Source organism: Gopherus flavomarginatus, chromosome 4, assembly GCF_025201925.1.
Source record: "Gopherus flavomarginatus isolate rGopFla2 chromosome 4, rGopFla2.mat.asm, whole genome shotgun sequence".
NCBI lineage: Eukaryota > Metazoa > Chordata > Testudines > Testudinidae > Gopherus > Gopherus flavomarginatus.
In genome coordinates this window covers 159026698-159044519 of record NC_066620.1, presented here as the reverse complement: position 1 = coordinate 159044519, position 17822 = coordinate 159026698, and the positions used below count along the sequence as shown (strand labels likewise).

The 17822-nt window shown below is 41.6% G+C and overlaps 1 protein-coding gene across 4 annotated transcripts in view; it reads left to right on the top strand.

Moving 5' to 3' along the window:
* CD109 (CD109 molecule) overlaps positions 1-17822 on the top strand; it is a 127565-nt gene that overhangs the window by 51397 nt on the left and 58346 nt on the right. For all 4 annotated transcript variants that reach the window (XM_050950611.1, XM_050950613.1, XM_050950614.1 and 1 more), the window contains 2 exons: positions 16017-16056; positions 17094-17178. In XM_050950611.1, the coding sequence (XP_050806568.1) occupies positions 16017-16056; positions 17094-17178 (125 nt within the window). The remainder of the gene's footprint in view (positions 1-16016; positions 16057-17093; positions 17179-17822) is intronic.

Genomic DNA, 17822 nt, shown 5'->3' with positions numbered 1-17822 from the left:
TCATAAAATGTTACTATAAATTCACTCAGTCTAGATAGGTTTCAGAGTAGCAGTCGTGTTAGCCTGTATCCGCGAAAAGAACAGGAGTACTTGTGGCACCTTAGAGACTAACAAATTTATTTGAGCATAAGCTTTTGTGGGCCAGAGCCCACTTCATTGGATGCATAGACTGGAACATACATCAAGAAGATATGTATAAATACAGAAAACATGAAAAGGTGGAAGTGGTGGAAGCCATACCAACTGTAAGAGGCCAATCAATTGAGATAGCTATCATCAGCAAGAATAATAAAAAAAAACTTTTGAAGTGATAATTGAGATGACCCATTCTGTGTGGACTCCTCCTGAAGGTCGAAACAACAGACTAGACTTCTATCTACTTCTACATAGATTGGTTCCATCGACGTGCATGGGCTGAAATTGTGGAAAAGTGGAATCACTTGCCCCATAACCTCAGCCGTGCTGAACACAATGCCATCAACAGCCTCCGGAACAACTCTGACACCATAATAAAAAAGGCTGACAAAGGAGGTGCTGTTGTCATCATGAATAATTTGGAATATGAACAAGAGGCTGCTAGGCAGCTCTCTAACTCCATATTCTACAGGCCATTATCCTCTGATCCCACTGATGATTACTAAAAGAAACTACACCATCTGCTCAAGAAACTCCCTGAAAAAGCACAGGAACAGATCTGTACAGACTCATGCCTAGAACCCTGACCAGGGGTATTCTGTTTTCTACCCAAGATCCATAAAGCTGGAAATCTTGGCTGCCCCATCATCTCAAGCATTGGCATTCTAACAGCAGGATTGTCTGGCTATGTGGACGCCCTCCTCAGGCCCTACACTACCAGCACTCCCAGCTATCTTCAAGACACCACTGACTTCCTGAGGAAACTACAATCCATCAGTGATCTTCCAGAAAACACCATCCTAGCCACTATGGATGCAGAAGCCCTCAACACCAACATTCCACACAAAGATGGACTACAAGCCATCAGGAATAGTATCCCCAATAATATTATGGCAAACCTGGTGGCTGAACTTTGTGACTTTGTCCTCACCCACAACTATTTCACATTTGGGGACAATATATACCTTCAAGTCAGCGGCACTGCTATGGGTACCTGCATGGCCCCACAGTATACCAACATTTTTATGACTGACTTAGAACAATGCTTCCTTAGCTCTCGTCCCCTAACACCCCTACTGTACTTGCGCTACATTGATGACATCATCATCTGGACCCATGGAAAAGAAGCCCTCAAAGAATTCCACCATGATTTTAACAATTTCCATGCCACCATCAACTTCAGCCTAGACCAATCCACTCAAGCGGTCCATTTCCTAGACACTACTGTGCTAATAAACGATGGTCACATAAACACCACCCCCCTATATGGAAACCTACTCACCACTATGCTTACTACATGCCTCCAGCTTCCATCCAGGACATACCACATGATCCATTATCTACAGCCAATCTCTAAGGCCTGGTCTACACTACACGTTTAAACTGATTTTAGCAGCGTTAAAACAATTTAACGGTGCACCCGTCCATACTATGAGGCCCTTTATATCGATATAAAGGGCTCTTTAAATCAGTTTCTGTACTCCTCTCCAACGAGAGGAATAGCGATAAAATCGGTATTACCATATCGGATTAGGGTTAGTGTGGCCGCAAATCAACGGTATTGGCCTCCAGGCGGTATCCCACAGTGCACCACTGTGACCGCTCTGGACAGCAATCTGTACTCGGATGCAGGGGCCAGGTAAACAGGAAAAGCCCCGCGAACTTTTTAATTACATTTCCTGTTTGCCCAGCATGGAGCTCTGATCAGCACGGGTGGCGATGCAGTCCCAAATCCAAAAAGAGCTCCAGCATTGACTGTACGGGAGATACTGGATCTGATCGCTGTATGGGGAGACAAATCTGTTCTATCAGAGCTCCGTTACAGAAGACGAAAAGCCAAAGCATTTGAAAAAAATCTCCAGGCTACACAATGCTGCGTGACAAGCGTAATGGAAAGCCAAAGAATCAAATGGACGCTCATGGAGGGAGGGGGGCGGTACTGAGGGCTCCAGCTATCCCACAGTCCACAGCAGTCTCCAAAAACTATTTGCATTCTTGGCTGAGCTCCCAGTGCCTGTAGGTTCAAACACACTGTCCGGCATGGTTCAGGGTATAGCTTGTCAATTTACTCCCTCCCTCTACCATGTGAAAGAAAAGGGAAAGAAATCGTTTCTTGACTTTTTTCAGTGTCACCCTACGTCTACTGAATGCTGGTGGTAGACGCGATGCTGCAGCAGTGAAGAGCAGTATCCGCTCTTCTCCCCTCCCCGGTGGCAGACAGTACAATATGACTGCTATCCGTCGTCACCATCAGCCTGTGAGTGCTCCTGGCTGGCCTCAGGTGAGGCTGGCCGGGGGCGCCTGGGTAAAAATAGGAATGATTCCTGGTCATTCCCAGTAGATGGTACAGAACGGCTGGTAACCATCCTCATCACAGCAACTGGGGGCTGAGCTCCATCAGCCCCCTCCCTTTCCTGTGTAAAGAAAAGCTTCTGTACTGCCTGGACTATCATAGCAGTGGGATGCTGGGCTCCTCTCCCCCGCACCGCTTAATGTTCTACCTGGACTGTCATAGCAGCGGGAGGCTGCCTCCCCCTCATTTTATCTCACTAACAAGTCACTGTTTCTTATTCCTGAATTCTTTATAATTTCATGACACAAATGTGGGGGACACTGCCACGATAGCCCAGGAAGGTTGGGGAGGAGGGAAGCAATGGGTGGGGTTGTTGCAGGGGCAACCCCTGTGAATGGCATGCAGCTCGTCATTTCTGTGGGATCTGACACGGAGCAACTGTGCTCTCTGGTACGCTGGTTCTCTAGTATACTTGCCCCATATTCTAGACAGGACTGACTATTTTTAGAAACCATAAAGGAGGGATTGACTCGGGGAGTGATTCCCAGTTTTGCCTTTGCGCCCCTGGCCAGCTTCAGCCAGTGGCACCCATGATAGCAGCAGACAGTACAGAACGACAGATAACGGTCATCTTATTGCCAATTTACAATGACAGCAGATGGCACAGAACAACTGATAACCGTCTCTGCTATCATGCAAAAGCAAACGTATGCTGCTGTGTAGCGCTGCAGTAACGCCTCTGTCAGCGGCATCCAGTACACATACGGTGACAGTAAAAAAAAAGCTGAACGGGTTCCATGGTTGCCGTGCTATGGCGTCTGCCAGGGCAATCCAGGGAAAAAGGGCGCGAAATGATTGTCTGCCGTTGTTTTCCAGGAGGAAGGAATGAGTGATGACATTTACCCAGAACCACCCGCGACAATGATTTTTGCCCCATCAGGCACTGGGATCTCAACCCACAATTCCAAGGGGCGGGGGAGACTGCAGGAACTATGGGATAGCTACGGAATAGCTACCCACAGTGCAACGCTCCAGAAATCGATGCTAGCCTCGGACCATGGACGCACACCGCCGAATTAATGTGCTTAGTGTGGCCACGTGAACTTGACTTTATACAATCTGTTTTACAAAACCGGTTTATGTAAAATTGGAATAATCCCGTAGTCTAGACGTACCCTAAGATACAATTGCATTTGCTCCAATCCTTCAGACAGAGACAAACACCTATAAGATCTCTATCAAGCATTCTAAAAGCTATAATACCCAGCTGCTGAAGTGAAAAAACAGATTGTCAGAGCCAGAAGAGTACCCAGAAGTCACCTACTACAGGACAGGCCCAACAAAGAAAATAACAGAACGCCACTAGCCATCACCTACAGCCCCCAACTAAAACCTCTCCAGCGCATCATCAAGGATCTACAACCTATCCTGAAAGATCATCTCTCGCTCTCACAGATCTTGGGAGACAGACCAGTCCTTGCTTACAGACAGCTCCCAAACCTGAAGCAAATACTCACCAGCAACCGCACACCATACAACATAAAAACTAACCCAGGAACCTATCCTTGCAACAAAGCCCGATGCCAACTCTGTCCACCTATCTATTCAAGTGACACCATCATAGGACCTAATCACATCAGCCACGCCATCAGGGGCTCATTCACCTGCACATCTACCAACATGATATATGCCATCATGTGCCAGCAATGCCCCTCTGCCATATACATTGGCCAAACCGGACAGTCTCTATGCAAAAGAATAAATGGACACAAATCTGACATCAGGAATCATAACATTCAAAAACCAATGGGAAAACACTTCAACCTCTCTAACCACTCAGTGACAGACTTGAAGGTGGCAATTTTACAACAAAACACTTCAAAAACAGACTCCAAAGAGAGACTGCTGAACTTGAATTAATATACAAATTAGATACAATTAACTTAGGTTTGAACAGAGACTGGGAATGGTTGGGCCATTACACTAATTTAATCTATTTCCCCATGTTAAGTATCCTCACACCTTCTATGGGTCATCTCGATTATCACTTCAAAGGTTTTATTTTTTTTCTCTCCTGCTGATGATAGCTCATCCCAATTGATTGGCCTCTTACAGTTGGTATGACAACTTTCTCCTTTTCATGTTCTCTGTATGTATAAATATCTTCTTGCTATGTGTTCCAGACTATGCATCCAGTGAAGTGGGCTGTATCCCACGAAAGCTTATGCTCAAATAAATTTGTTAGTCTCTAAGTAGGACCGGTTCTAGGCACCAGCTCAGTAAGCAGGTGCTTGGGGCAGCCAATGGAGAGGGGCAGCATGTCCGGCTCTTCAGCAGTGGGTCCCTCAGTCCCGCTCGGAGCAAAGGACCTGCCACCCAATTGTTGCCAAAGAATAAAGCAGCGGTGATAGAGCTGCCGCAGATCACAATCGTGGCTTTTTTTTTTTTTTTTGCGCGCTGCTTGGTGCAGCAAAAACCCTGGAGTCGGCCCTGTCTCTAAGGTGCCACAAGTACTCCTGTTCTTTTTTCAGTCTAGATAAATGCTGGATAGTCAGTTGCAATGCAAAAGAAGGGGACTTTTTTAAAAAAAAATGTTGCCCACTAGATGTCAGTGAAACCAAGGAAAAGGCTTAATACAAAACTAGGGTAAAAGCACTAAGCATCACTGAAACCTGCATGCTTTAGGCATTGCAACAGAAAAGTTCTATGATGTTCTTTGCACTAATGCAGGGCTTTAGCATTATTTCTCCTTGACAGCAGAGACAAAATTTTAAGGGTACATTTGATTCCCGCAGGGAGAAACAATATACAAATTTATTGTATTTTGTATTCATTTACTTATAGTGCTGATTTGAAAATTTTTCAGCAAAATATTTTTCCGTTGAAAATGCTCCTTTACTGAAACTGAATTTCTGCGGGAACCTGTCAATTCTGATGAAATTTGGTTAGAAACAAAATCAAAATGAAATGTTCATTAAAGTTGAAACATTCCATTCCAATAAGGTCAAAACAGAACATTTCAACCATATCCAAAATGCTTAGTTTCTATTTTTTCTAAATGAAATTGTCAAAATCAACACGTTCCCATGGGAATTTTTGATTTCAATTAAATGATTCAGTTTAAATTAAATGAAGGATAATCAAACCAGTTAGTTAATTATGGTTTTTGATTTCTAAAGGGCAGACTTTGGGAAATTTAAAGAAATTAGTTAAATCAACTAGACTGAAGAGCTCAAGGATGTGAATGTGGAAGATGCTTGGAATTTCTTCAAATCAGTTATACAAAAACTATCTGAAATTTGCATCTCCAGCAACAGGAAAAAATTGGTAGAGAAGAGCTCCGGACCCAGCTGGATGAATAATTATCTCAAAAAAAATATTAACAGGAGTAAGCAAAGCACCTATGAGGAATGGAAAAAAGGGTTGATCCGCAAAAAAGCTACATTGTGTAGGTTAGAAAATGTAGGAATAAAGTGAAAAATGCTAAAAGTCAAGCTGAATTAACTCTTGCCAAGGAAACTAAAATAAATAGTTTTTTTAGTTATGTAAATAAAAAGAGAACACGGAAGGATGAGGATGGGCAATTGGGCAGTGTAGATGGGAAGGAGATTAAAGATAGTCTACGTATGGCCCAAAACCTAGATGAATACTTTTCCTTGGCAGTACGACTGATGGAATGGGTATCTAGAAATGGAAATTAGCACATCCAAGGTGAAAGAAAAACTTTCAGTTCAGTGCGCTCAAATTGGGGGGTTTAGTAATTTCTATCCCAGAATACTGAAAGAGCTAGCACATAAGATTGCTAATTTGGTAGCAAGGATATTTAATAAATCTATCTATTTATGGGTAGCACCATATGACTGGAAAATAACTAACTTTGTACGTATATTTAAGAAAGAGAAGAAAAGTGACCTGGGCAATTACAGAGCCATTAGTCTGACCTCAGCAGTATGCAAGGTTTTAGAACAAATTGTGAAGGAATGAATAATTATATTCAGAGAGGTAAATGGTAAAGGCGATGTAATGCACCATGGGTTTACCAGAGGTAGATCATGTGAGGTTAACCTGATTTCCTTCTTTGAGAAAATAACTAATTTTTTCAGATAAGGGAATTGCATGTAGTAGATTTTATATACTTGGACTTCAGTAAAGCATTTGACACAATACCACATGGGAAATTAGTAATTAAATTAGGGAAGATGGGGATCAGTACAAGCATTGTAAGGTGAATAAGGAACTGGCTAAAGGGGACAAGGCAATGGGTTGTGCTGAAAGGTGAATTATCACATTGGAGGTAGGTTACTAGTGGAGTTCCTCAAGGATCGGTCTTGGGACCAATCTGAGTCAATATTTTTATTAAAGACCATGACACAAAAAGTAGGAGTGTTCTAATGAAGTTTGCTGATGATACACAGTTGGGAAGCATCATCAGTACAGAGGAGGATCAGAATATTATACTGGAGAAGCCGGATGACCTTGAAGACTAGAGTGACAGAAATGGGGTGAAATTCAATAGTACAGGAGTGCAAAGTAATGCATTTAGGATTAATAATAACAATTTCTGCCACAAGCTGGGGGCTCATCAGCTGGAAGTGGCAAAGGAGAAGAGAGATCAGGGTGTGTGATTTGATCACAGGATGACTACGGGCCACCAGTGTCATGTGGCTGTGAAAAAGGCAAATGTGATACTAAGATGTATCAGATGAGGTATTTCCGGTAGAGATAGCGTAGCATTAATGCCATTGTACAAGGCACTGGTAAGACCTCGTTTGGAATACTATGTACAATTCTGGGCACCCATATTCAAGAAAGATGAGTTTAAACTGGAACAAGAGCAGCTAGGATGATCAGGGGAATGGAGGGCCTGTCTTATGAGAGGAGACTGAAAGAGTTTGGTTTGTTTAGTTTAGCAAAAAGAAGGCTGAGAGGGGATATGGCTAAAGAACAATGTTGGCACAAGAACAAATAGATATAAACTGGCCATGAACAAAGGCTGGAAATTAGAGCCTGATTAGAAATCAAATTCTAATCATTGGAGAGAGGGATGAGGTTCTGTAACAGCCTCCCAATAGGAGTTGTGGGGGCAAACAACGTAATTAGTTTTAAGAGAGAGAGCGGGACAGATTTATGAGTGCAGTTGTATGATGGGGTTGCTTGTGATGGTAGGGGACAGGGCTCAGCAGTCCTGGGGCTAACTTTTGGATTATGTTTTATGTTCGTAAACCTCATGCTTCAGAGTTTCAGCTGGCCACTTGCAGGGGTCTTAAAGGGCTTCCCCCCAGTGTGTTCTCGGAGGGTATATTTTTTATCTCCTTCCTCTGAAGCATCCGGGATGGCCATGGGCATAGGCGCCGACTCCATGAGTGCTCCGAGGCTGGAGAACCGATGGGCAGCTCCGTGCCCCGCCCCTCCGTTCTAGCTCGCCTCTGCTCCATCTTCTCCCCTGATCGCGCTGCCATGTCCTGCTTCTCCCCTGCCCAGCGCTTGTGCCACAAAACAGCTGTTTCATGTGGCAAGCCTGGGAGAGATGGGGGAAGAGAGGGAACGCAGCATGCTTGGGGGAGGAGGTGGGGCCAGGATGGAGATTTGGAGAGGGGTGGGGTGGAGTTAGAGCAGGGACTTTGGGGCAGGGTGGAGTTGGGGCGGGGCCGGGGCCAGGGCTGGGGACACGGGCACCCACTGGAGAAAAAAAAATATTGGTGCCTGTGGCCATGGGTGGTGATAAAACATTGGGTAGGGAAGGCCAGGGCTATGAGGTGGCTGAGTATTCTCTCAGGTGCTTGGCTGGCTGGTTCTTGCTCACATGCTCAGGGTCCCTAACTAATTCTTGTATGTGGGCTGGGGAGGAATTTCCCCCCCAGGACAGACTGGCTGTAACGTTGTTTTTTTCCCCTTCCCCTGCAGTGTATGGGTATGGGCCACTTCCCAGGATTATCTGGGAATATCTCACTTAATCATTTCCCTGCGATTGTAGGGGCCTCAGTCCCTTCTATTGTTTACCTGTGGGCTGTAATACTTTGGTCTAATTTTGGTTGCTGGGTTTAGTGTGTAGGTACTGAGTGGTGTTGGTGACCTCGATATACAGAAGGGCAGACTAGATAATCTGGTGGTCCCTTCTGGCCTCCAATGTTATGAAATGGCATTTTCTAACTGAAAAAGCTTTTCGAACAGCTAGGCATTCTGCTGTGTTTTGTTGTAGGCTCTTGTATGCCTGACAGTTTGTATAATTACATTCGTCTGGCTTCAGTATCTACAGTCTCATAGACTCATAGACTCATAGGTCAGAAGGGACCAATCTGATCATCTAGTCTGACCTCCTGCACAAGGCAGGCCACAGAACCCCACCCATCCAATTTTGTACAACCCCTATCCCAGGACCGAGTTATTGAAATCCTCAAAAATGGTTTGAAGACCTCAAGCTGCAGAGACACCACCAGCAAGCGACCCGTGCCCCACGCTGCAGGGGAAGGTGAAAAACCTCCAGGGCACCTGCCAATCCGCCCTGGAGGAAAATTCCTTCCCGACCCCAAATATGGCGATCAGCTAAACCCTGAGCATGTGGGCAAGAGTCACCAGCCAGCACCCAAGAAGGAGTTCTCCGCAGCAACTCAGTACCCATCGCATGCAACATCACCCCACAGACCATTGAGCAGACCTGTCTGGTGGTAATTCAAGATCAATTGCCCAAATTAACGATCCTATCATAACATCCCCTCCATATACTTATCAAGCTTTGTCTTAAAGCCAGGAAAGTCTTTTGCCCCTACTACTTCCCTCGGAAGGCTATTCCAGAACTTCACTCCCCTAATGGTCAGAAACCTTCGTCTAATTTCAAGTCTAAACTTCCTAATATCCAGTTTATACCCATTCGTCCTCGTGGCTACATTAGTACTAAACTTAAATAATTCCTCTCCCTCCCTAACGTTAACCCCCTTGATATATTTATATAGGGCGAGCATATCCCCCCTCAGCCTTCTTTTGGCCAGGCTAAACAAGCCAAGCTCTTTGAGTCTCCTTTCATAAGGCAGTTTTTCCATTCCTCGGATCATCCTCGTAGCCCGTCTCTGAACCTGTTCCAGTTTGAATTCATCCTTCTTGAACATGGGACACCAGAACTGCACACAGTATTCCAGATGGGGTCTCACCAACGCCGTATACAACGGTACTAACACCTCCTTATCCTTGCAGGAAATACCCCGCCTGATGCATCCCAAAATCGCATTTGCTTTTTTAACAGCCGTATCACATTGGCGACTCATAGTCATCCTGCTATCAACCAGTACCCCAAGGTCCTTCTCTTCCTCCATCGCTTCCAACTGATGCGCGCCCAACGTATATCCAAAATTCTTATTATTAATTCCTAAATGCATGACCTTGCACTTTTCACTATTGTATTTCATCCTATTTCTATTACTCCAGTTTACAAGGTGGTTCAGATCTTCCTGAATAGCATCCCTGTCCTTCTCCGTGTTAGCAATACCCCGCAGCTTCGTGTCATCCGCGAACTTTATTAGCACATTCCCGCTCTTTGTGCCAAGGTCAGTAATAAAAAGGTTAAATAAGATCGGTCCCAAAACCGATCCTTGAGGGACTCCACTGGTGACCTCCTTCCAGCCCGACAGTTCACCTTTCAATACGACGCTCTGGAGTCTAGTCAAATATTACATTGCTGTCAAACTATTCATGTTTCCCTAAATTTGTTCTAAGTTTTTAATGCCAAAATCTATCAAGAAATTAATTAATCACCTAGATTTCACTTTAGTCCTGCAGTGCTGTCTTCTCTGATAGGTGTTCAGATTTTCTACCATGCCCTATATCCTAGATGTTTCTGTGTATGTTATTAATTAGTGGTATTATTTTATTCTAATTATCTTTGGCTAATGTTTGATTTGCATTTGATTTAAGAAAGAGAGGTGGGAGTGTGATGCCACAATAGCTACTTGAGTTAGTGGATACTGATCTGTATGAAAAGACTAATCTTTATTTCCCAGTCCCACTCAGATGCTATGGGTCAAAGATCTGTGGAGAGGATATGGAAGGAGAATACCAAAACCAAAATTTAGAAAATATAATAATCCATGTCCCATTCAAGGAGGCTTCCAAACTGATTCCACCTGGCAGAGAGCCTAGATCTTTCATTGTCATTAGGAGGCAAGCAGGCTTTCTTCCTTTCTCTTAGGTGTTAGGTTGGGAAAGGAGCATCTTATTGAAGTTCACAAGGCCCTTATCTCAGCACCACCAAACATACAATCAGAAGAACAAAAGTCTCTAGGGTCCAGATCAGGCTGGTGTCCTGGTGCCTGAGTGAACCTGCATGCCATAGCTGCCGACATTATTGTTGTTTTTTACCACCACTGCTGCCCCTCCCATTAACAAAAATTACCCATTAGAATAGAGGTTTTCAGATTTCAAGACCAAGCCTACTGTCTCTAAGACTCAAAAGTACTTGGTGCCCAATCTTTGTGGTTTTAATCAATGTAGTTATAATGGATTCTTGTTTTGACACTATACTTTTAATTGACACTTGTACCATCTCATTGTGGGCTGCACATTCCTAGTGCTACACATTCCTAGTGCTAGTGCTACACATTCCTAGTGCTAGTCCTAGTGCTACACATTCCTAGTGCTACACATCCTACAGTTTGAGAACTGATGACTTCTCTCCCTCCTTCCCTCTTATTATCACTCTCTCATTACATCTTATCTCAAATTAGATTATAAATTCTCAGGACATTTACTAAGAGTTATCACATAATGGTTTCTGAGGTGTAACAATTGTTACTCAGAGAAGGATTATAACTGTAGTAATTCAGTTTTTACTTTTGGTCAATGCTAAGTTTAAAATGGTGACCAAAGCACCAGAAGATTAGAGAAAGGCAAGTGTTACATCGTTTAAAAAAAAAAGAAGAATGTTTGGCATTTATTTCCCCACAATTCTAACTTCTATCTCAAGTAAAACAATGGAACACAAACATGAACAGTAGTAAGAAGCATAAATTAAAAAAAACAAAAACAAATTGTATGGGAACAGAATAAAAATTTAGTGGAAACCCATAGATGTAATATTGGATATCAGCAAAGCAGTTGAAATACTGTCTTCTGAAATCATGTTCTCACTTATTTCAATCTAAATAAGATATGCACTTTATAATAAATAGAAAACTATCTGAGGGACCACACAATAAGGATTAGGATAAATAGCAAAATATTGGGTTGGAAGGAGGTGATTAGCAGGGAACTGTAGGGTTCTGTGTTAGGCCCTGTCCTATTAAATAAGATATGAATGATCAAGAAAAGTGAGCAGACATAATGTTAATGACATTTGGAGATATTACTGAATTGAAAGGAGATGCAGACACTACAGATAATAGAAAAGGACCTACTTAGAAACAAGCTGTAAGGTGCTGTTTTCCTACCCCAATCCAAACAGTTCAGCCCTCCTGAGTCTTGTTTAACACAACTACTACAGTCTCAAAGTAAAGTCATCCCTGTTACAGTCTGGTGCACAACATGCAAAGTGAAATCCTGACACCATTGAAATCAATGTCAAAACTCTCATTGATTTCAGAGAAGCCAGGATTTAACCCACAGTACTTACAGGAAACCCTTCCAGCCTGAAACTTTTCCTTAGGGTTGTATAGAGAATACCTTACCACTAAACAGATCTCTAATCCCTGGCTTCCTCTATCTGAGGGGTGTACCCTTATATCAGGTACACTAGCAGTCAGCTCTAATTTATTTAACCTCTCTTTAGCCTGTTCATTCCTTGCCAACACTGCCAGCCTATTGCAGGCAGAGAATAACAAAATGGAATTCAACTTTGAATTATATTTCCCAATATGTATTAGCTTGCATGTTTTCCAGCAAAACATAGCTATGCAATGAAGAACGAAATAACCTGAAAGTTGTAATGCTGAAAGAGAAGTAGGGATGACAGTTGGTAGTGCATCATTACTATGATTGTTTTGTTATTTATTTGTATTATAGTAGTGCCTAGAGTCCAGGGCCCCATTGTTCTAGGCACACTATAAATATATGTCAAAAGTGATAGTTCTTGCCCTGAACAATTTACAAGATATGAGCCTGCAATATGGTATGGGAGAAAAAAAAAACCAATGCAGTTTTGGGTTGCATGCACAAGGCAAGCAGTTTTGGGTGAGGGAAGTAATAATTTCTCTCTCTAGCCATGCTGAGAGTACACCTGGAATATTGTTTATTTTTGTACATCTGATTACTAGAAACAAATTAAATATGAAGGAATTCGAAGAAGAGTTAAAAATATCCCTAGTGGGCTGGATGGAATCCTTTAGTCAGTAGGTTTGGGGCTGGAAAGAAAGATTATACTAGCATTACTAAATACGATATATTTAAAAGGCATAAACATAAAAAAAGGAATAGGAATTTTTAGCATAGTTTAAGGTGTTTTAGCTAGGAGTAAAATAGCGAGATTAAGAGAAAATGCATGTGATTATGAGGAAAATTTCCTGACAGTAAGTTTTATTAGTTTATGAAATAGTCTCCCAAGGAAAATGATGGAAGTGCCTTTGCATGGCATATTTAAAACTAGATTGGACAAATCACTAGTAAATGCACACTAGGGAACAATCCTGCTTTGACAGACAGATGGACTAGATGACCTAGTAGGGTCTTTTTCATTCCATGAGTCTATGAATCTATGACTTTTTCATATTGCCGGGGAAGTTGTCAACTTAAAAAAATTGCTGCCAAAAGCTCTGAATTCAGTTTAGTCTATGTCTTCTGCTGCAAATAACTCTTTCAGTCCCGTGCAATGGAGTGCACAGAAAACTTATTTCAAGAAGGAAAATACCTCCCCTTTCCCAGCTATGAAAGCAGTGAACTGCTAATGCTTAGCTCAGCAAATGGACTGTTTTTGTGTAAAATATAATTTAATTCCTAGAATAGGAATGAGCCTTTAATAAACGTAGATCGGACATACAGTAAAATGCAGTATCTATCACTTCTTTACCTAATACAGTGGAAATCGTAGGCTGTGATAGTACCTTTTCAAATTTACATGGAGTGTTAGTAAGATATAAGGCAATTATTCCACTGGTCATTGCTCTGAACATAAGATTGATTGCTCAGAATTCAGACAATCTGAGTTTACCTTGTGCTAGAAATAACTCGCTAGGAAAAGTAAGTATTTATATATAAAGATACACCAGACGCTTGCTCCTTGCTGGGGCTTGGCTTTATTAACAAAGAAATTAACAATAAGATAACATGATTTCACCTGGAATCTATTAAGCAGTAGGAGTGTAAGATCTTTAAATCAGGTCCCCTCCATCCTCCATATTGAGAGCTGGAAACTCCTTTTGTCACCCTTCCACCTCAGCCCAGCCGAGATTTTCCACATGGAGTCCTGTAAACTGTTGGAGGTGAGCCTTTTAGTTGTCCCCTCCCCTGCTCTACTTAGCATTTGAGACTTTTGAGGCAGCCACTCTGCTGTGGCCCAATATCTTCACCCATATTCCATCAGACAATGAGGATTTAGTGAACTACTTCTAGATGAATGCAGGAACTCATGTAGCTGTTGGGACCACTGCTCCATTCTGTCCAGATCTGACCTTCCTTTTTAGATTCCACCAAATGACAAGCGCTGTGGAATCCATTCAGATAGGCTCCAACTCCAACTAAGCTTCAGAATCTGTGAGACTGACTCTTGAGATTTCATATAAGGCATCAACATTATCTTGAAATCTTACTTCAAAGCCATCAAAGCCAAGCCTTGGACAATTAGTTGGACAGAACAAATACGTACATTTGTTTTACATTTTCAGATGAACTCTGGCATTACTATTGTATATTAACCAATGGCTTTTTGGTATACTTTTGCTTCAGATAAGACAAATTAGGAATATTTCATTTCACACATCATGTTTTAAGCCTCCTTCCACAATTGCATCTGTTTATTGGCTCTGGTAAGCCTAATGGATCAGTGAGATCCAGGCTACAAGACATATTAACGTAACAATTGTTTTAATGTTTCTTTAATTGATCTGCTGTTTGTCACCAAAGAATGCTCATTAATGTATCCCATATGGTTTAGAAAGGAGCAAACAGAAATATGAGTGATTAATGCATCTGCTTTAAAGGAAAGTTTAGTCATGTTATTCCACGTGTTTGTTTGCAGGTCATCCTGAACTTTATAGATTGTCACCAGCAGTAAATCAGCAGTCAGACATTGCAATGTTGGCAGTGTCTTTTAGCGTAACAGTGCACAAGTAAAAAGTTCCATTAAGGGTTATGTGCACAAAGAGGCAACAGACATTGTACTATCAGCCACAATGACTTTCATTTTAGATTAAGAGAACAATAGAATAAAAGAAATCAAAAGTAAAGTCTCAGAGGGAGAGCACAGACTGTGTGTCTCTTTGGACAGTCTGCCCCAGTCTGTGAGAACAAAAATGGCTTTTGAATTCTGAATACCAGAACAGAAGTTTAAAAGTGCAGTACACAGAAAACTGAAACATTACAGTCACATAGCTAAATGTGCCACATAAGGGTTACTTTTTAAAACTGTGATTCTGGAGAAAATCAGGAAGCAACAGATGGAATTAGAAAGACGGGAAATACAAAGAAGAGGCCTTGAGCAATTTTATATATTCTATAGAAAACTTAGTTCTTCCATCCATTTGTTTTAATCCAATAACCAAAAGTAATTGAGCTAAGTTCAGCCCTGATGTATCTCCATTGAAGCCAGTGGAGATGTAAAATGATACTGGTCTACTTTGTAAAGTGCTTTGCGATCCAAAATATGAACAGTGCTATACAAGATCTAAGTATTATTATTTATTAAGGAAACTAAGCAGTTCAGGATACACAAGGCTAACAGAATCTTGCAGATTTACTGAGTTAATGAAGAACTTTAAGATTACTTGTATACCTCTGCTGTCTTGTCTTATAAACTCTTTGGGGCAGGGATAATCTTTTCATTATGTGTATTTACAGTGTCTAGTGCGGGGATTGGCAACTTTTGGCATGCAGCCCACCAGGGTAAGCCCCCTTGGGGGCTGACCAAGTTTGTTTACCTTCTGCTTTGGCAGGTTCGGCTGATCACAGCTCCCACTGGCAATAGTTTGCCACTGTGGGCCAATGGGGACTGCGGGAAGCGGCGCGGGCCAAGGCATGTGCTGGCCGCCGCTTCCCGCAGCCCCCATTGGCCCGGAGTGGCAAACTATGGCCAATGGGAGCCGTGATTGGCCAAACCTGCCGTTGCGGCAGGTATACAAACTGGTCCAGCCCGCCAGGGGGCTTACCCTGGTGAGCCGTGTGCCAAAAGTTGCCGATCCCTGGTCTAGTGTAATGGAGCTTGTGATCCTTGACTGGTGGTCTCTCTGTGGTAAATAAATAAATAATACTTATCTTCACTGATATAATAAATCAATATTTAGTTCTTTGTTATGTCATTATTTAAAATGACATAATTTCAAGGACTATAACTTAACTTGTAGGCAGAAATCTAGCTTTCTTTTGACTTAGCTGAGTGTGGAACTGGGCCAGAGTAGATATAATGAACCAAGTAATCTAAGCACAATTTTATATACCTTGTTCTGTTTTTCTGTAGGATCAAACTCATTATCAAAGATTTACCGTCACGGAATATGGTAAGTGAGTTCCATGTGCACTCAGACACAGAAAATTGTAATCCTTCTTTTCTGGGAATGGGAAAGTGTTATACTGTGTCAAGATGACAATGCAGCTCAAAAACTACATTGATGGATGTCTTTTTTAAGTGCACATCACAATAATTCACATACTTCAAATTGATTTCTGTGGAAGAGAGTCATTCGATTCTTCAGGTATCAATATCTGGCATTAAACTCTTGGAGATAAACAATTACTTGAAGACATATGGACATGAAACCCCACTTGAATCTCCTACCTCTCTGAGACTGACCCACAACTTGCAGGATCAGGATGTCATTTAGCAGTTTAATCAATGATATTTTGGATAAAACTAGAAAAGTGGTAGAAAAAACAGTGAGGACTTCGGTTTGCCAGTATCTCACCAACAGCAATTAGAGGATATAGTTTGTGCGGGATGTTCCCTGGTTATCTAAATGGACAATTCCTGCTCTGTGCTGTGAACGAAGGCAGTAACTCTAACTGAAGTCACTACTAGTATGCCGCGAGGAGGCATTCTTAACTTTGAAATGATGATCAGTGTGAATTGAACTAGAGCAAATGAAGCCCCATCATCTGTGTAGTCTTTTAAGTTCACTGATAGTAAAGACTGAATTGATTGAGTAGTTTTACTTTTTCTGGTCTGACCTGAGAGAGAAAGGAATGATATATTAGTTCTCAGTCCTGCAAGTGTCTCTGCACAAATGGACCTCCATGTGTGCTTGGAGACTCATCAGTTTGACTCTGTACGGGTACAGCAGTCTGTGTGTGGTTCCCAGTGCAGTATCAGCCTTAGATTCACACCAGTTTTGGTTAAATGTGTCCTACCTCACGTCCTTTAGGAAGCTGTAGTAATGCAATCTGTATTACAGTGAAATCACTTGTCCATCAGAGTGGTGGGAGAATCCATCATCATTACAGTGAAATACTCCTATTACTTAAGATTGACACTTGTTCTCCTGAGTATGAATGTAATACTTCTGACATGTTTTAATGTTAGCTTTTGATTGTTTTGTAGTATTACCAAAATTTGAAGTTACTCTAACAGCATCATTATATTATCCTTTGAAAGACAAGGACTTTACTGGTATTGTCACTGCAAAGTAAGTAAATCATAAATTTACACAACTTTCTCACTGGATTAATATAATTCATATATATTCATGTTACTTTATGTTCTAAAGTAGTTACAAAATTATAAATCAATCATAATATGGATTTTTAAAGGTGACAAATGAGTGTTTCATCCCATTTCTAATTTAGATATTATTATTTATTGAACATGAGAGTGTGCTTAGTGTGGCACAAACATGGTGTATGACCAGAGAATTTAGAATTTAGAACCTACTTTTAAAAATGGCAGATTAGTTCTCCAAAGATGGTGGGAAATGGAGACTAAAGGAGGAATAATGTTCATGTATAGCTCCATTTTATTTGAAACAGTTCAGTCTGGATTTCAAGAGAACTAAAATTGCAAGTGATCGGGGAGGAACTGAAATGTAATTAACATTTGTAAAGCATTTTGAAATTCTTAGATGCATGTTGCTACATTAGTGCTAAGTATTGTCACTATTAAAGGTTAAAAAGTTTTATTAATTGCAGCTGATTCTCTTTTAATTACTTTAGAGCATTTAGCAGTGTGTGTTATTATTATTATTCATTATTTTAAATCTGTTACAGTGCACTGTTGGGCAGCCCAGGACAATTACGCACTGTGACAGGCTCTTTCACTGATCTGTGATAGTGT